Here is a 25,078-nt window from a genome sequence, read left to right as displayed (position 1 = left end):
ACTGAATAGCAACAGGACAACAGATTTGAGACTGATCTGTGATTATCCGACATTAACTTTGGGACAGACCCTAGTCCTTTTTTTTCCTCTGAAACCAACATTCCTCTTCTCATACTTTTCTGAAATCATTGTTTCCAGGCATTAGTAATCTTTTTTCACATATTGGGTTCCACTTCTCTTAAGTTCAAGAGATGAAATGTGGCTCACATTCCCCCACTGAAAAAATGTTCAGGGAAAAATCTTTATAAATTTATGATACTATAAGCATAGTATACATACACATACAATCTAATAGCCTTATATAAGTTTCATTAACAGTCTGGAAAGTCCTGATATTAAACAGATAATTCATGCCTATAGCATACTTTAGAATTTATAAGTCACTTTTCTCTCAAAAACCTTGTAGTGAATGCATGTATTTTTATCCTTATTCTATAAAAGGACAGATTAAAAGACTTGCCTATAATCTTGTAGCAAAATACAAGTCTAGCTGTAACCGAAGACCTGCTCTTTTAGTTGTAGGACTGGTGCTTTTTCTACCATGGCACATTTTCCAGTATTTTGTGATCGTTTTGAAATATTTATCATCATCTCTTATGTGAATTGTCTGTTCAGATTTATGTCATCTATAAATTCGTTATAAATGCTATTGTGTTAGCTAAGGTATATATACACATACTGCTATTTTAAGATGGTTTTGATACACTTGATTCATTCCTGGAAGATTTTTATGGTTGTTACTTATAGATGATTTTAAAGCTCTTAGGGAGATTTCTAGTTATATTGAGATTGAAATCCAATATTTTAATGACTGACCTTCATGCTTAAAGAAACAATTTTTTTCCCAAATTGAACTATGTAATGGGAAGGTCTGAATCTTCAATTATTATTATAGTTAACAAAAGTTTTCATATAAGTGAAGGAGAGTGTACTTTAGACATAGATTGTCCAAATAGAATGTAAAAATGATATGGCAACAAAGGACTTAAATTGAGAAGGTGGTTGCTCTAATGAATTATTTATTTTCCTATAGAACTTAATAATGCATTTGTTTTGAATTTCATCTTAAATTAAGATGCCAAATACCAGATCATATATTTAACAGAAAAGTTTGTAGTATGTTTAAAAGTAATATATACTATCAGTAAAGCTGACCAAAGAAGAATAATAATTCCTATTAAATGTGTAGATAAGTTTAGTATTATGAGATGAACTTTTTACTAGTAATGTGAATCCTACACATTTATTGAGAACTGTAAATGTTACAGGTAATTAGTTATCCAGTTGTTTTCAATTTTTAAAGCTGCTTTTGTCTTCCTTTATAATTTAAAATAATACTAAAAAAATGGCACTTTAATATTCAAGCTTGTAAGTTGGAATTTGATATATTCCTGTACTCTGGAGATACAGTGTGATATATACTAGTCTTGTAATAGAGAAGACCTAGGATCATGTAAGCCAGAAGTAACAGGTTCACAGCTTGATTGCTACCTTTGAAATGTCCAAAAGATCTAATTGAAGGCTTGGGGTTTAGGTTCTTTGTGCAGAACCTATTTTTTTTTTAATTTATTTTTTAATAACTTTTTATTGACAGAACCCATGCCAGGGTAATTTTTTACAACATTATCCCTTGCACTCACTTCTGTTCCGATTTTTTCCCCTCCCTCCCTCCACCCTCTCCCCCAGATGGCAAGCAGTCCTATACATGTTAAATAGGTTACAGTAGATCTTGGATACAATATATGTGTGCAGAACTGAATAGTTCTCTTGTTGCTCAGGGAGAATTGGATTTAGAAGGTATAAATAACCCGGGAATAAGAACAAAAATGCAAGTAGTTTACATTCATTTCCTAGTGTTCTTTCTTTGGGTGTAGCTGCTTCTATCCATCCTTGATCAATTGAAACTAAGTTAGATCTTGTCTTTGTTGAAGAAATCTAATTCCATCAGAATACATCCTTATACAGTATCATTGTTGAGGTATATAATGATCTCTGTGCAGGTTCTGTGCAGAACCTATTGAGGAACATGGACAATAACTGCACTGAGTTAAAAGGTATAGATTAGTTGTGGTTTGTACTATAGAGGGAATATTCAAATCAGTGAGATTTCAGAATTTTTGGAATGATTATGACTAATACTTATGTAGAATTTTAAGGTTTGTAAAACCTTGAGCTTGGAATGATTTGTTAGATGTTAGCATACTTTCTTCCATGCTTTCCGTATCCCAATGCTTCCAAACTCCTGACTGCCCCAGTATACAATCCCCATTACTCAACTATAACTGCTTATATCCTTACTCTTATGCTCTCAGTGCAGCCTCTTGGTACCCTCCCAATGTCCAAAATTTATACCTTTACCCTTACTCTTTCCCTTTTTTGGCACTCACTGAAACCTGGCTCCCTACTGACAATACTGTATCCCTGGCCACTTTTACTGTACTACTTGCTCACACCCTCTTCTTCCCTCAAATCCTGGTTGGGTTGGGAGAGTTGGAATGTTCCTTGCTTCTTAATACCACTTTTAGTTTCTCCCAACTCTCACTTATTCTTCAAATTTTCCTCCTTTGAAGTTCAATCAATCTAAATTTATCACTCAGTGCAGATCCTAATAGCAGCTATCTGGAATCCCCAGGGCATTCTCCCTGCTTCTGAATTAGTTTAATGTCTGACTTGGAGATTTCCTCTCTCCCCCAACTCCTGCCCTCATACTTGTGAACTTCAGCATAAATATTGATGGTTCCTCAAATGCTAACTTCCTAGTTTTTCAGTCTGCTTAGTTCTCATGACCTCTACCCCATTATTCCACTTCAGCTATATTCACAGATAGCCTCTTGACATTTCTTACAACTTTTATGTCATGAATTCCACAATTTTTGTATGTAATCATAAACTTTTTATCATTTTGCCTTTCTTTATGCCTCATCATATCTTCCCTAGTTCTTTATCCATATTTTTAACCACAATTTTCATTTGTATTAATCTTAGTTCTTTTGCTCTTACTCTGGCTGTACTATTTTTTTCACATTTATACCCATCATTAAACTAGTACAATTCTATACTGTCTTCTGCCTTTAAATCCCTATTCTGTTATCAGAATGCTTTACCAGACTCCAACCCTAGATAACTTCCATAATTTACTTTGGTTCCTAGTTACAGTAACTAGTTCCTAATTATTGAACAAAACTGCATAAAATCTTAAAATAGTGCTGATTGGAGCAACTCAGATTTGTTATATAGTTTCATTTGGGCTTATGTGCACCAATGTAGTCCTTTTATATTTCCTTAATTGATTCAATATGTCATTCACCATAGCAGCTGTTTGAATGCTTTTTATCCCTCAGGCCTCTCATAGCACTCCATATCCTTACTCTTTCAGCTGAGAACTTTGCTCACACTTCATTGAAAAAAAAAGATGATTTGCCAAGTGACCTTTTTTTTTGTCCCTCCTCATCTCATTCAAACATCTTTCCCCATTATTTCTTCTCTCAGTGATCTCTGATGAAGAGGTTACCTTGCTATGGTCAACTCTCCTGTGCATTATTGCTGACATTGCCTCCTGTCATCTGCAGATTGCTCCCTCTTTCATCATTTTCTTTAATGTTCTGTCTCTTTCCATATCTTGGACAATTCTCTGCTGCCAAATGTTTGTTGTCCATTATCTTCTAATTCTTTTAGCATGTGGCTTTTGACTTTATCATTCAATGTAATTGTTCTCTCCAAAATTATAATGGAGATATAGATATAAAATTTGATACTAAGTATTATTCATTGTTTTATGTTGGATACTCATTGCTCTGTAGGTTTTCAAGACCCTGTTCTATCTCTTGATTGTCTTCTTTACCTATCTAAGTTTTTTCAGTTTCCTTTCTTCTTGTTATTTAGATCAAGTTCTCTAAATCTGGATGTCTCCCAAACCTCCATTGGTTTTCTTCTCTCTTTACAGTATTTCAGTTGGTGATATCATCAGTTCCCATCAATACAATTACTTCTGTGAAAGTAATTTCCATATCTATACAAGTCTGTAGAATTTTAGTCCCTCATTTCCAACCAGTCTTCAGATACCTTGAGTCAGTTGTCGTCATAGGCATTTCAAATTTTAAATTTCATAATGGAATTCATTTGTTAATTTTGTTCAGTCATTTCAGTCATGTCTGATTCCATGTGACTCCATTTGGGCTTTTCTTGGCAGAGTTACTGGAGTAGCTTGCTATTTCCTTTGCTACTTCCTTCTATAGATCATTTTACAGATGAAGAAACTGAGGCTTTCGGGGTTAAGTGACTTACCTGGGTCACAGAGCTAGTGTTTGAGGCCAGATTTGAACTCGGGTCTTCCCAACATTAGACCTGTTTTCTTTCCAGTTTTTGTGTTACTAACCGGGCCGCCAATATTTTTGTAATCTGGACTTGCAAACTATACCATACTGTATTGTCCAGTCATGTCATTTTTATTTCCTTTACAACATCTCTTTTATGTGTCCCCTTCTCTCTATCCATACAGCCATAAGCTTAGGGCAGGCCCATATCACTGACTCTTTCCTAGATTAGTCCCATAATTTTCTCATAGTCTTTTTACTTCAAGTCATTCTTGCTCATTCTAATCGATTCATTATTAATCTGCCAGAGTGATTTTTCTAAAGCTCCCCTAAAACGCAGTAACCCCAAGTGGCTTCTTTTTTGCCTCAAGGATCAAACATAAAGATCTTTGTTTTACATTTAAAAACTTGGTCTTTTTCTAATTTTCTAGTCATCTTATACTTACCTTCCTTTTATGTATTTTATGATTTGGCTTCATGGGCCTGCTTAATGGTACTCACCTGTGACATGTCAACTTCTGACTCTGCCTTTGCACACTAACTATCCCCATGCTTGAAGTGCTCTTTCCCCTGGCCACTTTGTTGACTTTTTTTTCTGTCCTAATTTACCTGTTAGTCATCACGAGGATTTTTTTTTTTTTTTTAATATACTTTGTGGCTGCTTAGGGCTATTTCATTCAGACTGTCTTGGAAGCTAACAGGAAAAAAAAATTGTTGCATTGGCCACGAACATATTAAAATGTCCATTGTTCCCCCGGCTCTTGTGGTCACCTGTCTGTCTCAATTCCCCAAAAGTGGCATTTTGATAAATTAGGGTTTTGTCTTCGAGCAGAAAAAGGAGTGAGAGATGCTTTGAATGTTTAAGGCTGCTGTTAGATTTTATTTGTATGGTATTGTGAAGGGACACAAGATTATCTAATTGGGTCTTAACTAATATCTGACTAATTAACATCCATCCCAGATTTCTTAAATTGGTAATTAATACAGCTTTTTCTTCTTTCTCCTCAGAAAGATTTAAAACATTGTTACAGCTTTAGATATAGAGAAGTTAAATCATCATGATCTTTGTGAAAACTTCTGCTAAAGTTTTTTTTTTTTCTTTCTCCATATTTCCTAGGATTTATTGATGTACTTGTTGCAGTTGGTTCAGGCCCTCAAGTATGAAAACTTTGATGACATAAAGAATGGATTGGAACCAAATAAGAAAGAGTGTCAAGGATCTGTATCAGAGAGTGTATCAAGTTCTGGAACAAGCACTGCAGAAATAGATAGGTATATATTTTCAGGAACAAAATTACATTTTAAAACTCATCACATTTTATTGTTATACTTTGTGTTTGTTCTGTCTTTCCCCTCAAATGTGCCTAATCTGTGTTTGGTGTTTAAAATGTTATTAGTATGTTATGAATATATCAGCAGTGAACTAATTACTAAGTCTTTTTAGGCCTTGCTGTTAGAAGAATAAATGAAAATGTACATTATGTTTGTACAGTTTCATTAAGATTTTGTGTTGGCAGCTAGGCAGGCGAATATATTTTCTTTTCTCCTTTGAAGTTTCTTCCATTATAGGAGATCATATTTTAGGATATTTTGAATTCATAGAAGCATTTTATTGATTTAAAAAAAACAAACAAACTCTGGCCCCCAGAAAGTGAAGTAAGTTCCTTGCCCAGCATTACACATGTAGATAATGGCAGTGAGAGGGTTAGAACCCAGAGCTCCTAATTGCTATTCTAGTATTCTTTTTTTCTGCACTGTTGACTTTTTTATCTGTAGAATGTAAGCTTCTTAAGGGAAAAGAATTGTTTTGTTTTTGGCTTTGAGTTCCCAGTGCCTGGTATGCAGTAGACAGCCAATAAATTTTTGTTTAATTGAATATTTTATATTTTTCTTCGTAGTTGTGATGTCTTCTGTATTTGAATTAAAAGAGGACTGGAAAACCTTAGGAATGTTCATTTTTTAATATTTTTTGAGAGAGTGATAGGGAAGGGATTTGTAAATATCTCAAGAGATTTATTTTCCCTATATGTCTTCTTTTTTTTATCCTCTACTCTTTTAAGATCTTTACATCTCTCAATATAGTCTGCCTCATAGCATTGTTATTAGATTATTATGATATAATTATTATAATATCATATTAGCATTATATTTAAGTTTTGAAAATGAATAGAATCTCTAAGCTGAAAGGATTAATTCTATAAAAATGAATTCCTCTTATAGACAAAATTTGTTATATGCTAAATTACTCAGCAGAACTCTTATTTATATATTAAGTTTATAACTTTTTTTGTTTTGTGTTGTTTTTAGTTCTCAGATCATAACTAGTCCTCTTCCTCCAGTGTCTTCTCCTCCCCCTGCATCAAAAACAAAAGAATCTGCAGATGGTGAAAATCTGGAGGTGAGATTAAGAGAGTTTATAGCTTCTTGTAGGAGGATGTTGTGTTAAGAGGTTCTTAATAGATATATGTTTTAATGTTGGTCCTTACGACACTGGTTTTGATTAATAAACTAAATATTACAAGTTCGTTAATTAACTTGTTTTATGATACATTCTTATGACTTTTCCCATCACCATAAATTGCCAGAGAGACCTTAACATAAAGCATTTTCCTGGAGTCTTGGGCATATAAATGGATTCATAAGCAATGTACAAATGAACTGGATATAAATATTTTATTAAGAAAAGCCAAGATATTTAATATAAGGTATTCGTGAATATTACTGTAATTGTTGTCAGTGTTCTGTGATTACATTATAGAGAACTGTGACTTTGGAATTATAGTAACTACAATAAATGGCAGCTTTGTATAGCTCATACTGAATTTTGGGCCAGGTCCTTCCTATTAAATAGATAAGCTAATTTTTGTAGGCTGTTTAGTTCATTAAATATGTATTAAGTACCTACTATGTTCAAAGCGTTATGTTGGGAACACAAAGATAATTACCAAGACAATAAACTATTTTTTCATTGAATCCCAATTGTTATAGCAATTGCCATTGCCCAGTAATAGTTGTTGAGCATACATATTTGGAAGTACTTTATATATTGTAGAATCTCTTCCAAAGTGACCTAAGAACCACTGACTAATGTACCTATTTCCTTACTACCTTTAGGCTGAAATGAATCTCAAACTTTGATTTTTGAAATAATTGTAGTAAAAATGACAATAAATGCCGGCTATCAATATAAAAAACTTAATATATTGCTCTGCTATTATTCTTATGTTTTCAGTCTTAGTCTTAATCTTCAATCTTGGGGCTGACGCTGATACATTGTTTAAGGAAGGAGTAATTTTTACTGAATTACTAGGATTATATCAAAGATGATTCCTGGTCTTCTTAGTTGGAATTCAGACTGTCTTTGAAACTGTTTACAAATGATGGTTTGATTTTTTTTTTTTATCTTATTAGTACTATACTTAAATATTTATAAAATGATTTTTGTAGATTATCTTGAAAATCACTTAAAGTCAAGTATTCTTTAAATTCCAAATCTTGTATAAGGAATGGCATGTTAAAGTGGCTGTTTTTAGACCAAAAAATAATTTGATATTAAATTGTTCTAGGTGAAATTAGCATGTATGTTGGTCATTTTCTGCTCTCTCCTGGTTTTCCTTCTAACCCTCATTCCTCCTTTTCTGTATTTTCCTAAACTGAAGTATCATTAGTCATCTATTCCTTTATAATGGTTGTCCTTCAGAGTTCTGAACCGAATTTATTTATGAACTGAATTGCTCTTTTCTTTTTTACATTTTTTGTTTCTTAGTGATGCTCTGCAGCACGTATCTAGCACTAATCTTTTTTAAGAACTCCAGTCCAACATCATTAACTGTTTTATAGATACCTACTTTTAGATATGCCATTAATGTATTAAATTCATTATGTGTAAACCAGAACTCAGTATAAAAAAAATAATTTGTACTTATTTCTTTAAATCTTTCCCAATTCCATGAAAAAATTAATAATCACTTTTTAAGTTTGTTTTAGATCTTTCTCCTTCTGCCCATCTCTTCCTCCTTATTGAAAAGATACTATGGAGAACTTAGTATTTTTCACATGTGAAAATACTAAGTTCTCCATAGTATCTTTTATTGTACCTGTTCTTCTTTTAGGGTCATTTGGAAGGATAAAAACAGAGAAAAAGCCATATACTTTAGTAATTAAAAGCTGATTATACTCCCAAGTTCCAATTAGATGTTATAAGAAATTTTTATAAAATAATCATTTTGGCATCTTTGGAAAAATTTTATTGTGTGGCCATTGGAGCAATGCTTCTTACATTTTCTTTATACACAAAACATATCTTTGACCTTTAAAAGCCTTCATGCTCTAGTCCCTTTGTACCTTTTCCAGTCTTCTTAGTCTTCCCTTTATTCCCTCCAAGTATTCTGTGATCTAAGGATCCAGGTTTTAGTGGTTCTTGCAAATGAAATACTTTCTCTAGATTCTGGGCTTTTTCACTGGTATAACCTATGGCTGTAATATTCTCCTTCAACTTCAACTTCTGGCTTCCTTTAAGACTCAACTTGTCAAATCAGTTTCTGCAAGAAATATCTTTCCTGTAAAATTACCTTCTATGTATAGTATGTATATCTTGTTAGGATATTGTTTTTTCCCTGTCTCTCCCATTTGAATGTGAGTTCCTTGAATTCAGGAGCTGTGTCCTTTATATATCCCCAGCATTTATCATAATGTCTGGCACTTTATTAAATGATTAATAAAGATTTGTTGATTGACAGTATTAACCTATTTGTCATATAAAAGGTACTTCATATAACTTTTTGAAAGAACTCCAATTACAGAGGATCCAATCATAATTACAATTTTCCTTCAGTTTATTTCAATATTTAACAAAGAAGAAAACCATGATTTTACTGGTAAATGATAGCTGTTGATTGAAAGGACATGAGAGTATATGTGTGTGTGTGAGTGTGTTTGCATGTGTGTTTGTAAAACAGATGGGAGTTGATTGGAGTTTTGTCAGAAAATAACACTTACAAATGGATTATTAAATAAGCAATTCTATTCCATACTCTTCCAGAAATTTCATTTGTTTGCAGTTTTTTCTCTTTACTGTGAGACCATTAAGAAAATTATACAGTCTTATTCTCTAATATTTCACAAGTATGTTTTACTTTATCTAAATTGTATATAAATACATGCATTTGTAGATGTATATTATAAATAAGCAATTTGTGGTAGTTTTCTGGCATAAAATTCTTTCATTATGCATGGATAGATTCCTGTGTTTATAAAAATATGGCTCAAAGTTGTAAAATGTAATGTGAACAACATGTGCCTTTAATAAAGTTCACATAAATCCATTAAAGTTCTCTGTAAACTCAGGATTATTCCATTTGTAGTTTACTGTCTCAACTATGTTGTTACTGTTTCTAGATAGAAATTTATGCTTAAAGGTAATTTGAATTGGCCTTTGAAACAAAGTAAATTAACTATTAGACTGTGTTTCTGCATTTGATCAAAGAATACATTTATTTGTTTTGCCTGGATATTTAAAATATGGTCCTCTTGAATAGTTGGATTCATTCTTTATTAACGGTAAAGTTTTTATAATGTACTGTCAGAACTATAAAGGAGAACTACTAGGTAAACATGGAATATCTCTTTAATTTCCCAAATAGTAGCAATAAATAAATGGCAATATGAAATTATATTTTTCTTTTTATTTCTTTCAGCAAGATCTCTGCACTTTCTTGATATCAAGAGCCTGCAAAAATTCTACACTGGCGAACTATTTATATTGGTATGTGAAATAAGTTCATTGTATTCATTTGTGTTCATTGACTTCTCAGGGTCATATTTTTTCCCATATAAAATATACCTGTAATACATGTACTATCAAGTGAATTGTGCAATCTCAAAAGGAAAAAAATGTATGCAGTCATTGAAAACCATATGCTACCTGTGGGCATAAAGATATGTCTAGTTTTACCCTTTATCCCTCACTTTTCAGAATGTAGACACAATTAAAGAATTGGCAGTGTAGTTCATATATTTCTTTTCTGCAGTTAGGTTTCCTTCTTTTAAAAGATGTGGCATTGGGCCAGCTAAGTGGTGTAGTGGATAGAGCGCCAGCTCTGAAGTCAGGAGGACCTGAGTTCAGACACGCTTCCTGGCTGTATGACCTTGGGCAACTCACTTAACCCCAATTGCCTCAGGAAAAAAAAAAAGGCAAAAAAAAAAATAAATAAAAAGTGTGGCATTAGTTGTTTATACTTTTATTATATAACAAAGTCTGAATTATCACTTACCAAAATATGCTTTACTTTCTTGAACTAAATTTTCAGGGTGTCACTTCAGAATTCTTTTCTTGGCTTGGGAAAATATGGCAGTTACTGTAATATGATATTGAAATCAGTGTGATTAATTAGTTCTACTTCAGTTTGACTCTACAACTGGATATAAAAACATTTTTATATTCATCTCCAGATTCTTTCCCTCTCTTCCTCTCTTACCCATTGAAAAAAGGTATAATTGTTTTTTACTATAAGGCCTCTTTTTCTTTTCCCTTCTTCCTTCAGTATCTTCATATTGCCCACTCTAATGGAGGGTTTTTACGATTTTGTAGAGCTATTTCTTTCTTTCTTTGTTTTTCTCAAGGCAAATGTTAGATTTCTCCAAGTGGGCTTACTATCTCGAATATGAGACTAAATGTGCATTTTAGCTACACCTCTCCTAAGGCTGTATCATTTATCACCCAAAAAAATCTGACCTTTGTTTTTGTCTGTTTTCTTAATTCTAATAAAAGCACCAATAGGTGTTTTGCAGGTGGATTCTAAGATTTATGGTCAGGTGCTTAAATTTTTAAATTTTAGGAATAGACATTCTCCTTAAACTTTCTCCAAACTTCCTACTGATTCTGCTTGTTGATGGTAAAATTTCTTTTAGAAGTAGCCCTACACAGTTTGAGAATTTCAACTTCAGTTACCACTTTGAAAAGAAATATAATAGCCTTAAATTCACAACAAATTGGATATAACTAATTTTTTTTAGGAGCATGCTTTGATATGGACAGAGAGGGAGAAAATAAAGGAAGACAAGAGGGAGGTGAGACTGTTAATAGTACAGAGAATCATTTGATGCTTTTTTTGTAGCTAGAGTCTACCAAACATCCATTTTCTTATTTCTCTCCTACTTACTTCTTAATGTCTTCCTTTCCATTCTTAATGCTTTATTTTCTATAATTCTCTAAAGTAATCTAGTTTCCCCTTTTTCCCCCTTTTTCTTTCCTTTGTTCTTATTCTCTATCCTTTTCTGAATTTTTATTTCTATTCCATAGACTCAAGCAAGCCACAATTCTGAATTTAAAGCACATTTTAAATTATTTGCTGCATTTAGTGAATAGTTTTGCTTGCTTTTTTCTTAAATGACATTTGTGTTTTAACTTTTCACGTCTCTTACAAAAATGCACAAATTAAGTTAACTTGTTTTACATTCCTTTGTAGTTATTTTTAAACCTCCTGTCATAGCAAAAAAAAGTTTGTAATTTAGTAATCAAACTTTACTTCTCTCCTGTGAGGTCTATATTTTCCTGTGTTTGTTGGAAGTACTGAAGTATTAGTGTGGATCTTACTTACTTACTTAAACAAGATCTTACCTGTTTAAATCTTTTTTGAATCCTTATTCTGTCTTCTATTGTATTAGCTGTCCCTTCTGACTTAATATAAATCTTAAATTTTATAAGCATATAATCTTCCATGTGTTAAAGGAAGGCCTTGTGGCACTTCATTAGAAACTTGATTAGAACTTAGTTTTACATATTTCATAATGTTTTTGAAATTAAATGCCTTTGTCATTGAAAGTTCAGAAGCATCTTTTGCAACATCCTCTAACTTTTATTTCTCTTTCATTTCTTATCTGAAATATGGAGACTTTTCCATTCACATGAAAGGAATCAAAAATAATAGGACAACTCATAAATTATATAGCCTCCACAAGGTTACTGAAGACTTCTTGTTGTTTCACGAAAGTATTGGGTTTTTTTTCCCTATGTAGATTTTTAAAAAAATAAAGCTATATTTATCAATTTTATATACATTCTACCAAGCTTCACTGCCACGTTTATGATCTATTCTGTGTCTAACCAGTCTACAGTATATGGCAATGAAAATAACCTTCTGTTTCTCCCGCATTTCTCTTTTGTCCAAATTCTGTCCATTATGTTTTTACTCTCAGATTTCTGGATTTTCTAATGTATGGATTCTTAATATATATAATATTTCCCACACTCTTTTAACCTGCCCTGTTTCTCATGAATTAGGTATACCTATCCAGAAACCATGCTCTAGTCTTGGATGTCATCCCATTAAATATTAAGATATCTATGAGATCAAATTTGCCTCCTTGAATTACAACTTTCTGCTTGTTTGTTGAAGAAAGACTAGAGATGTTCAGGCAGGAGATGAGTCACCTCTTGCAAAAATTGATGTATAAAGAATTTTTACTTCAAGGAAGGAATGGGCTGGATGACCTTTAAAGTGTCTTTCTAATTCTAAAATGCTATGATTTCACTGAACTGAATTGAATTCACTGGTCATTCTGAATAAGGAGAGATGTGCTGTATGTCAAATAGCTTTAAATGATTAAAGTTCCTATGGGCCTAAACTAGCCTATTGGGGCTCTCTTAACTTGGCTTGACTTGCCTTAGTGATGATTTAATTTTTTTGTGTTTTTTTTTTTCTTTTTCCTGAGCCAGAAGGGCTTTTTTTTTTTAGTAGAATTTTATTTTTTTTCAATTACATGTATAGTCAGATTTATTTTTCTCTAAGTCAGTTTTTTTTAATGAAAGCTTTCTATTTTTAAAATACATGCAAAGATGGTTTTCAACATTCATCCCTGTAAATCCCATGCTCCAAACTTTTCTCCTTCTCTCCTCCCCTACCCATTTTGTAGACAGCAAACAATCCAACGTAGGTTAAAATGTTCACCTCTTCTAAACATATCTCTACATCTATCATGCTTCGTAGGAAAAAATCAGATCAAAAATGAAAAAAAATGAAGAAAAAAAAAGCAATCTAACAACAAAAAAGGTAAAAACACCATATTGTGACCTACACTCAGTCCCCACACTCCTCTTTGAGTACAGATGGCTCTCTCTCCATCACTAGACCACTGGAATTGGTCTGAATCACTTCATTGCTGAAAAGAGCCATATCCATCATGTTAATCCTCACATAATTTTGTTGCTGTGTACACTGTTCTCCTGATTCTGCTCACTTCACTCAGCATCAGTTCATGTAAGTTTCTCCAGGCTTTTCTGAAAGTCTGCTCATCATTTCTTATAAAACAATAATATCCCATTATATTCATATAGCATAACTTATTCAGCCATTCTCCAACTAAAGGGCATCCCCTTAAGATAATTTAGTTCTTCTAAAGGTAAAGGGCCCAGTAAAGGGATTTTGGATTTGATTCTTTATTAAAAGAGAGGAACTGCTGAACTGGAAATGATGAGAACCTTGAAGAAAAGTCTCCATCCTAGAGTTGGTGATAGAAAAGAAAAATACTTTGCCATATTCTGAAATTACTCACTCTAGATTTTAGAAATCAAATTTTAAAGAGTGTAGAGATAGTTTTAAAAAGTGTGGGAAAGATATGTAGGATGCCATGGCATGGAGAGAGGAAAAAAGTGAAAATAAATTTTATGAGGCAGAACAGTAGAATTTGCCTAAAGATGCATAGAAAATTCACCAACCAACTCAGATTTTAAAAAGAAATGTATAGAAAATGAAAAAAGCCTGCTAACAGAAAATGGATATCAGTATAGTATGTTCCTTTAAAAACAATTTCAATAATACTAAATCTCACAATGGGCTAGATTTGGCAAGGAAGGCTAAGGACAAGAAAGAGGATCCCTTTGCTTGCCCTCTCTGCCATATTGGGAGGAGGAGACAAACATAACTAGTCATAGAGAAGGCAGAATTGCTCAATTACTATTTTGTTCTTTTTCTCTTCAAAGTAAGATGACCTTTCTGCTGAAAATGACAAAACAAAAATGAGTAATATAAATTGATATGCAAGATAAGTAAAGAAAGAGTAAGAGAATATTATGCTACCCTTGATGAATTCAAATCACCTGGCCAAGATGAACTATATCCTTGAGTCTTTAGGAAAAAAAAGTGGCAGGTGTGATTGCTGAGTAAGTGTCAGCGATATATTGAACATGTGCATACATGTATAGTGCCTATGTTTTATCAGTGATAGTTGGGCAGAAAAGTGAGTGATGGACTATTAGAATGTAGGACAAACATGGTTTCATTATTTTAGAAAAGGAAAAAAAGTCTGCAAATTATAGGTTTGACTTCCTCAAAATTTAGATACTCAAATTTGATTTTGACTTCTTTTTTGGGGAAAATTCTAGAATTGATTATTAAAAAAATGATTGGAAAATTTCTAAAAAGGAAAATGGTTATTAGAAAGAGCCAAAAATACTCCATCAAAATCAGATTGTGACAGATGACCTTTGTCAGGATGATTAAATAGTAGATGAGAATTTTTGGGATGGAGTTGACTGAGATTTTATGAAAGTTTTTGATAAAAGTATTTCATAATGGTCTTGTGGAGAAAGTGGAAACATGAATTAGACAGTAATAGAATTACATGTATATAGAACTGGTTGAATGACTGGATTCAAAGTAGTTGTTAATGGTTGTCACCATGGCAAGATGTCTCCAGGAGAATATTCTAGAGATTTGTCCTTGGCTTTATGCTGTTGAAAACCTTGTCAATGACAATAGATAGTCAAGATCTGAAGAAAAGGTCTTGACTGGTAAGAACATTGAGCTGGAACTAATAACAAATTCAATCAAGATAAATGTAAAATCTTTCTCTAGAATACAAAAAAAAAATCTTTAGAAATATAAGATGGGGAGCCATTTGAATAAACAGTGGTTTTTAAAAAATTCTCAGATTAATAGAGCATTTATTAGATATCTACTTTGTATGGGGCACAATGGAATACAAATAAAAGAAACAAGAACAAAACAAAAACAATTCCTTCCCTTAAGGTGTAAAAGAGGTGGAAGGTAGGTGAAGAGCATGAAGTGAGTTTAGCAGGAAGAATAGGGAACAGGAATAACCTAGACATGAAATGGTGGTCCCAGACAAGTAATCACCAGTCAGAGGTGGAGGGTGTAGTGCTAGAAGTAGTATAGTCAGTCTATGGATGCTGCTATTGATGAAGTGGAAAAGTTAAGAATTAGAAGTGGAATCAGGATAGAAGCTAGGGTTTTAGTTAACCTGTAATTGTGAATCAAAAGAATAATCTGACTGCCAAAAAAGTTAATGAGAGCTTGGGCTGTAGTGAGAGAGATAAAACTTCTTGGGATAGGCAAGTGCTAATTCCTCTATCTTCTGTCTTCACCAAACCTTACCTAGAGTTTTTGTTATTATGTCTAACTCTATTTGGAGTTTTCTTGCCATTTTTGTGGTTTGCCATTTTCTTCTCTAGCTCATTTTACAGATTAGGAAACTGAGACAAACGGGGTCAAATAATTTGCCAATGGTCACACAATTATTAAATGCCCGAGGCTGGATTTTAACTTGGCTCTGACTCCAGGGTTGGTGCTCTATCCCTTGTATCACCTAGCACACCTGTACAGATGATACACCTATCACCTGTACAGTTCTGAGATTGTGGCTCCTATATTTTTGGAAAGTGTCTTGAGCATGGTAGCATGAGTGGCAAAGAATCTTGAATCTATATCATATGAAGAGACTGAAATAATTAGGCATGTTTCACCTAGAGAAGAGATGACACAAGGGCACATAATAGCTATCTTAAAGTATTTGAAGGGCTCTCATGTAAAAAGGGAATAGATTTTTCTTTTTTGCTTCCAAAGGTTGAACAAAGAATAATATTTCCAAAAAGTCACTTTAGATGGGATATCAAGAAAAAATTTCCTTATAATCTCAGCTACCCAAAAGTGAAACTGACTGTCTTGAGATGTAACAAGTTGCTTCTCTCCATTCACATTGCTGCCATCCTGGTTCAGATTTTCAACAGTCTTTTCTAAGACTGTTATAATAACAATTTCCCTGGCTCAGGTATGACTTTCATTTTTCATTAAACTGTCAAAATAATTTTCCTTATGTGCAAGTTTGACCATGTCACCTTCTGTCTTATTAGTCTCTAATGGTTCTTTTTTTACCTCCAGGATCAAATATTAAAATAATAACAAAACCTATTTCATTCAATCCCTTCACCTGACCCCTTTCCTGTTTGCTTATATTCTTTTCCCTTCCATAGACTCTGCAATCCAGTGACATTGGCCTCTTGGCTATTCCTCATATGGAACAATGCGATCTTCTGACTCCATGCATGTGTACTGCTAATCCTCCATATATGGATGTTTTTTCCCCACCCACCTCTTCCTCTTCATTTCTGTTTCCTGGATTCACGGCTCTTTTCTAACCCCAGCTTGACTTCCTCCTTCTTTAGGCATCTTTTGGGATCTTTCCCAGTTTCTCCAGCTGCTGGGACTTACTTTTATGACATTGTCTTCCATTTTCAATGTATTCATCTCCTGTGTACATAATTAATTTATATGTCATCTCTCCATCAGAAAGTGAATTCCTTTAGTTCAGCAGTACTATTTGTCACTCTTTGTGTCCTCAGCATAGTTCTTGGCACATAGCAATAAATTCTTGTTGATTGCTAAATGATTTATATTCTTTAATGAAGAATCATAAAGTTTTAACTTAGATGTGATGATAGGACTTTAACTGGACCCAGTGTTTCTCATTATCTTTAAAACAAGATAATTAGTCTTTTTTCAATTTGTCTCTATCTTGGAGTTTATGGCTATTAAGAAGAATAAATGAAGCTCACCCAAGCTTCTAAAGAAAACTCTCATATACTTGAAAATTAATAAGTAAATATCTTTTCTTTAGAAGCTTGGGTGAGCTTTATTTACTCTCATACTTCAAAATTAATAGGTAAATATCTCAATTGTTTATAGGATTATAGTTTGTAAAATGAAGGAAGCAGAAATAAGGTATCCAACATTTACTAAAATATAAAAACTGTTCTCCTAATAATACCAGGGTGATTTGGATAGAAACACATGTCTCTAAATCAAGATAGATTTGCTTTCAAATTCTGCCAGAATGACTAGGGATGATCCTGGATACAGTAGGAATCTCTCTGTGTCTGTCTGTCTGTCTGTCTCTCTCTGTGTGTGTTTGTCTCTCTCTCTTTCTCTTGCATGCACACCCCTCACACACACCCACATACACACACATACTCTGTTCCTGGATAAGTCACTTTATTGCTCCATGACCTAACAACTTTCCAAGACTGTGCATTATAGACTAGATGAAAGCATTGTTAGAGATAATTATTTTAATAAGGAACTGCCTATATAGATCAAAATGCATCCAAACTCCAAAATCCCTACCCCTAAATTGTGTTCAGCATAGCTCAGAAAAACTAGGGAATTAACTGTATTAGAATGATGAATATGGTTGAGTGAAGAGAATGCAGCTATAAAACAAAACCCTTTATTTCTCAAATAGATGTTCACTGTTTTTTTTTCCTTGTAAAATTCTAAAATATATTATTAAAGGGTTGGCTTATGAGCATTTAAAAAGGAAACAGTTATTGGGAGCTAAGTTTTGGTCATCATCAGACTAATTTCATTTCTCTTTTTGACAGGGTTGCTAGGCTTGTAGATCAGGGAATACGAGGGTCAATGCATGTCAGCAAGGCATTTGACAGAGTTTGTCATGACAAATGGCAAGATGGAGAGATGAAGATTGAATAATAATATGATTAAGTAAAGTCACAATTGATTGGATGACCATATCCAAAAATAAAGGTGATTAGTGGATAGATGTCATTTTGGGAAAAAAACTCTTAACAGTGTTCTCCAGGCATTTGACCCTCGTCTTGTTTTATTCATAATTTTTTTTATTATGGCTTTTTTTTTTTATTTACAAAATATATGCATGGGTAATTTTTCAGCATTCACAATTGATTTTCTTCCAACTTTTCCCCTCCTTCTCTCCCACCTCTTCCCCCAGAAGGCAGGTTAACCAATACATGTTAAATATATTAAAGTATAAGTTAAATACAATATATGTATACATGTCCATACAGTTATTTTGCTGTACAAAAAGAATTGGACTTTGAAATAGTGTACAATTAGCCTGTGAAGGAAATCCAAAATGCAGGTGGACAAAAAAATAGAGGGATTGGGAATTCTATGTAGTGGTTCATAATCATCTGCCAGAGTTCTTTCACTGGGTGTAGCTGGTTCAATTCATTACTGCTATATTGGAACTGATTTGGTTCATCTCAGTGTTGAAAAAGGCCATGTCCATCAGAATTGATCATCCTATAGTATTGTTGTTGAAGTATATAATGATCTCCCGGTACTGCTCATTTCACTCAGCATCAGTTCGTGTAAGTCTCTCCAGGCCTTTCTGAAATCATCCTGCTGGTCATTTCTTACAAAACAATAATATTCCACAATGTTCATATGCCACAATTTATTCAGTCATTCTCCAATTGATGGACATCCACTCAGTTTCCAGCTTCTTGCCACTACAAAGAGGGCTACCACAAACATTTTTGCACATGTGGGTCCCTTTTCCTCCTTTAGGATCTCTTTGGGATATAAGCCCAGTAGAAACATTGCTTGCTGGATCCAAGGGTATGCACAGTTTGATAACTTTTTGAGCATAGTTCCAAATTGCTCTCCAGAATGGCTGGATGTATTCATAATTCCACCAACAATGTATCAGTGTCCCTGTTTTCCCACATCCCCTCCAACATTCCGCATTATCTTTCCCTGTCATTCTAACCAATCTGACAGGTGTGTAGTGGTATCTCAGAGTTGTCTTAATTTGCATTTCTCTGATTAATAATGACTTGGAGCATCTTTTCATATGGCTAGACATGGTTTCAATTTCTTTGAGAATTGTCTGTTCATATCCTTTGGCCATTTATCAATTGGAGAATGGCTTGAATGCGTCCTTTATCAGAACCTTTGACTGTAAAAATGTTTTCCCAGTCTATTGCTTCCCTTCTAATGTTGTCTGCATTAGTCTTGTTTGTACAAAAACTTTTCAACTTGATATAATCAAAATTTTCTGTATAATATAGCTTTTTATTTATAAAACATGCATGGGTAATTTTTCAACATTGACCCTTGTTAAACCTTTTGTTCCAACTTTTTCTTTCCTTCCTCTTACCCCCTCCCATAGGTGGCAGGCAGTCTCTTACATGTTAAAGTATATGTTAAGTAGAATACATGTATACATATTTATACAGTTATTTTGCTGCACAAGAAAAATCGGATCTATAGAGGAGGAAACAAAACCTGAGAAGGAAAACAAAAATGCAAGCAAACAATAACAGAAAGAGTGGAAATACTATGTTGTGGTCCACACTCATTTCCCATAGTTCTCTCTCTGGGTCTAGCTGATTCTCTTTATTACTGAACAATAGGAACTGATTTGCATTGTCTCATTGTTGAAGAGAGCCACATTCTTCAGAATTGATCATCATATAGTCTTGTTGTTGCCGCATATAATGATTTCCTGCTTATTTCACTTAGTGTCACTTCATGAAGGTCTCTCCAAGCCCTTCTGAAATCATCCTGCTGGTCATTTCTTACAGAACAATAATATTCCATCACATTCATATACCACAATTTATTCAGCCATTCTCCAGTTGATGGGCCTTCACTCAGATTCCAGTTTCTTGCCACTGCAAAAAGAACTGCCACAAACATTTTTGCACATGTGGGTCCCTTTCCCTTCTTTAAGATCTCTTTGGGATGTAAGCCCCGTAGTAACACTGCTGGATCAATAGGTTCCAAATTGCTCTCCAGAGTGGTTGGATCCATTTACAATTCCACCAACAATGCATCAGTGTCCTATTTTTCCTACATGCCCTCCAACATTTGTCATTATCTTTTCTTATCATCTTAGCCAATCTGAGAGATGTGTAGTGGTATCTCAGGGTTGTCTTAATTTGCATTATTCATAATTTTTAATCAATGGCTTGGCTTCTATCAGATTTGAATATCACACCAGTTGGAAGTGAAGATGTTTGATTTCAAAATTAGAATCCCAAAAGACTTTGACATGTAAGCATACACACCGAATTTTAAAAGTTGAAATTTAATAGAGAGAAATACACAGCCATATACTTGAATATAAAAATTTAATTGTGTAAATAGAGAGGAGAGGAAATCCTAAATATCAGTGTGAAAAAGAATTGGGAGTGGTACTAGTCTGCAGGTTCAATACGATACCAATATCAAATGGTAGATGGCTAAATGTTTTAGACAACATTATGAAAGTTCATAGTGACCGTATAGTCTGTTGTGGGTAGACCATATCTGGTATATTTGATTTGGTTCTGGTAAAAAGATTGAAAACTGTACTATATAAAAATCACCTGAATGAACTGGGCATGTTCGGCTTGTAGAAAAGACTAAATAGAAAATATGATGGCAACTTTTATGAGTTGAGAGCTTTTATGTAGGTGAGGAATGATATTTGGTCTTTTAGATTTCAGAGGGTAAAACTAAGAATAGTATCTGGATATCATAGAATGGGAAATTTTGGCTGAATATAAGGAAAAATTTTCCATATATCATCCAAAACATCCAGAAAAAAACTTTGCTATGTAAAATGGAAAGTGCAATTCTTATCTTGCTATACTTGCTGAACTGTTAATGAATTTCAAATGTATAATAGTTTAGAAGATGTTTCATAAAGCACAACATATATAACATTAATATCCCTATCCTTAGAGTACTTTTAGCAAAAGTGGTAGGTCACCAGATTAATTTTTCATCAATAAAAAATGTTTTCTTAGGGTTTTTAATTTTTTTTTGCTTATTTGTTTAAATCTGATTTCATTGGTGTGTGTGTGTGTGTGTGTGTGTGTGTGTGTGTGTGTGTGCGACACTATTAGAAAAGGAAATCTCCTGGTGATACTACTGAACACCTACTCAGCAACTCTTTAAAAAATACTTGGGGCACTAACAGATTTAATAACCTGTCATGGCTCCCATTGCCAGAATGTGTAAGGCATGGGACTTGAAATCAGATCTTCCTGATTTGGAGATTTGTTTTTCTCTGTTATGCAGTGTTGCATTTCATAGTTACATTGTGAATTTCAATCATTGTGTATTTGGGGGGAAAAAAAGACAGGTATAAAATTATGATGTTAATGCCAGTAAGAGAAGCTGACATTACTTTCTAAAGTTTGCCAAAGGGCCTTTTATTTATGAAACATGAGGTAAATCAGCTTCATTTTTATTTCAACCAAGAAAATACTCTTACCTACTTTTTAAAGGTATGTTATAGTAGAATGTGAAGATCAAGATACCCAGCAGAGAGACCCAAAGACACATGAAATGTACCTGAATGTAATGAGAAGATTCAGCCAGGCATTACTGAAGGTAATAATAAGACTTTACTTGAAAATAAGAAAAAGAAAAATGCTTTCTATGAGCTCTAATTTTCTGATTTATTTATAGTTCATTTATAAATAGAATCCTTTGCCTTCCAGCACTTTTCAAAAATATTTGATTTTCCTTTTCTGATCTACATTGATTCTTGAAATCATGTCACTAGTTAGCCAGTAGAGGGCGGAAGAGTAATAAGAAAGAATTGTCTTTCTGCTTAAATCTATTGCTTTATCTAGCAATATCTAGCACTTCTCATTTTAAATACATTCAATTCTAATTTAACTCTCAAGATAATTAAAATTGTATATTTGTATTATAGCATGACACTTCTTAGTTGTAAAGGACCTGGTTGATTGTTAAATTCTCCTCTTGATTAATTCACCTCACAGTCTTCTGTCATTGTCACTTATTTAAATTAAAAGCTTAACTTCAAAATCTATTCAGCCATCATGCCTTTCTTCTTAGTTTCAGGAAAGTTATTTCTCCATCTTCCATACCTCATAGAATTCCATTTATTGGACAAATACACAAACTGTCTCAGCAGTCTTAAACTTTTAGAATACTATCTATAATAGCCCTCTTTCCTACCATTTTGTTAGCACCTTGAGGAAAGATAGCTTTTTTTTTAATCTAAAAATTTGCATTTCTTTGAGTGCAACCAATTTCTTGTATATAGTAGGCACTTAATACATTTATTGAATAAATGTTAACTATATCTTATTACATGAGTTATGCTATTTGGAGTGTATTGTTGACAAACTAATCTTCAATGAAGATTACTAAGTTTTCAACCTAGATGTGATGATAAGACTTCTTACTGGAGACAATATTGCTCATTATCTTTGAATCAAGATAATTAATTTTTTTCAATTCATCTTTATCTTGGAGTTTATGGTTATCAAAAAGAATAAATAAAGAAAACCCCTATCAATATTGTATAGAAAAGTTTTTTTTTTCCTTTTTTTTTTTTTTTTTTTTTTTTTTTTTTTTTTTAATTCACTCAGGGTGATAAGTCTGTAAGAGTTATGCGTTCTTTGCTGGCTGCACAACAGACATTTGTAGATCGACTGGTTTGTTTAATGAAAGCTGTGCAACGGGAAAGTGGAAATCGTAAGAAAAAGGTAAACCCTTTGTTTTCTCTGCTTCTAATTTGGGACCCTTTGTGGCAAAGAAGTTAGTTTTATCTAGTAACTACTTTGGTTTGTTGATGTTTTGAAATTAAAATATCATACTTAGGATGATAAAATTTTAGAACCAGACATGATCTTAGTATACCCAATATCAAATCACCTAATTTCATAGATAAGGGAATTGAGGCTTAGACAAGTCAAGTGACTTATTGGGGAATCACAGAAGTTAATAACAAAATTGGGACTAAAAAACTTAAGTCTTTTTACTCATGATCCAGTTTCAGTATTACATTGTTTCTACTCAATTGAGTTTTTTTTTTTTAATTTAACTTCAGTGTGATGATGTCACTTTTCTGTGTCTCTGAAAATAATTATTCTCAAACTTATTCATTATGTGACTTTGCATGTTACCTAGCAGTCAAAAGAAATGAATGTTATTTCTTAGCTTTTGAGCACTGCTACCAGTTCTTATGAATTTAACTTTTTTCTTTTTTTTTTTAAATAATGAGTTTAGCCTTCCTCTTATCTAAACTCAAATTGAGGAGAGGATAGAAGCAATATGGGAGCAAGGAGAAAATGAATAGTAAGGTTAAAAGGAGGGATAGCTATGGTATCCCATAAATCAAATGATAATGGTATATTAACATAGAATGCATAGAAACAGCATGATGACATTCTCACTTGTATAGTGTCTAAGACATAATTTAAAATGAATTCCAAAAGGGGAACTTTGGCAAATAATTTTTCATATCCTTTGAAACAGAAATTTAACTCTTTAACTTTATTTAAGTATGATCATAATTATATCTTTAAGTATAACAAGATGAACTTTATTTCAAGTCCTTCATACAGAAATTTCTGTTAATAGGGAATTTTCCTTTCTTCCTTTTGCAACATAAATCACACCTGAATTTTATGAAACATATTTCTCAGCTACTATGCTTTTAAGCCTTTGATCTCTTAAGAGAGTTACACCACATCAGTAGCCCTGAAGTTAATCAAACAAATGTGTCTCATACACCTTGCTTCCTTCCCTTCGTCTTTCTGTCCCTTCATCCTTCCTTACCTTTTTCCTTTCCCTCCTTCCTCTGTCTCTGTCCACATAGGGTTAACCTTCCCTGTGGGGATGCTCTGCCCAAAGGACTATAAACTTTGGTTCAGAAGATATCTTGAGGTTTATTGGCTGGATTTCTTTTAATGACCATGTCTTAAACCCAAATCACTGTTACTCTCCATTGATTGGTTAATAATAGGTCCAAGCCAACCCTCATTGGATCATTGTTTGGACTAGGATGGCTCAAAGTAATTGCAGGTTTTTTTTTTTTTTTGGCTAGGTAAAATAAGCTGTGCTGCCTCATTTCTTACCTAAAGTTAATCACTCAGTGAGCATTAGCCCAATCAGATTGAGAGCTGGCAAAGAGCTTAGCTTAAAAATACCAAGGTTTCCCACTTCACCCAGGGCCAGCACTAGTCTGTCTGAATTATGTCTTGCCATTTTGGAGGAGATAGTGAGGTTGTTCACTTTGCACAGCCCTTCCTCACTTAATTCCATTTCACTTGCATGTCATGGAATCATCTTCTTCATGTCATTGGTCTTTTAAAATGAAGGACAGTGAACATCATATATACCCTATATGTGACGTATGTGCTTATATACATATTCATTCTGTTTGCTTTTTGTTGTTTTTATATATTGTCATTGAATTGCTACTGTCATGTCTGATTCTTTGTGACCCCCCATTTGGGGTTTTCTTGGCAAAGATAAGGAACAGTTTGCCATTTCCTTCTCCAGTTCATTTTCCAGGTGAGCAAACTGAGGTAAACAGTGTTAAGTGATGTGTCCAGGGTTACACAACTAATAAGTGTCTGAAGCCAGGCTTGAGATTTTATTCATTGCATCACCTAGATGTCCTGTTTTTTATATTTTTACATAAAATAGACTGCCCCTTAACTAATAGTGAAGAGTTAGTAATACTTCTCTTAATAGTTTCACCATTTAAGCTATTCCTTTTTAATTTTAATCAAGCTTTTATTGGTCTGTTCCCTAGAATGAAAGGCTGCAGGCCTTGCTGGGAGACAACGAAAAGATGAATTTGTCAGATGTGGAACTCATCCCATTGCCTTTAGAACCACAGGTGAAAATTAAAGGAATAATTCCAGAGACAGCTACACTATTTAAGGTAAT

The 25,078-nt window shown here is 33.3% G+C and overlaps 1 protein-coding gene across 1 annotated transcript in view; it reads left to right on the top strand.

Moving 5' to 3' along the window:
* PIK3C3 (phosphatidylinositol 3-kinase catalytic subunit type 3) overlaps positions 1-25,078 on the top strand; it is a 179,252-nt gene that overhangs the window by 46,402 nt on the left and 107,772 nt on the right. Inside the window, exons 11-16 of the mRNA XM_031946013.1 lie at positions 5,431-5,585; positions 6,621-6,711; positions 10,010-10,077; positions 21,649-21,754; positions 22,768-22,884; positions 24,942-25,073. Of these exons, the coding sequence (XP_031801873.1) occupies positions 5,431-5,585; positions 6,621-6,711; positions 10,010-10,077; positions 21,649-21,754; positions 22,768-22,884; positions 24,942-25,073 (669 nt within the window). The remainder of the gene's footprint in view (positions 1-5,430; positions 5,586-6,620; positions 6,712-10,009; positions 10,078-21,648; positions 21,755-22,767; positions 22,885-24,941; positions 25,074-25,078) is intronic.

The sequence above is a fragment of the Sarcophilus harrisii genome, chromosome 1 (assembly GCF_902635505.1).
Source record: "Sarcophilus harrisii chromosome 1, mSarHar1.11, whole genome shotgun sequence".
NCBI lineage: Eukaryota > Metazoa > Chordata > Mammalia > Dasyuromorphia > Dasyuridae > Sarcophilus > Sarcophilus harrisii.
Note: the sequence above shows the minus strand (reverse complement) of the source record. Positions and strands in the feature narration are given on the sequence as shown.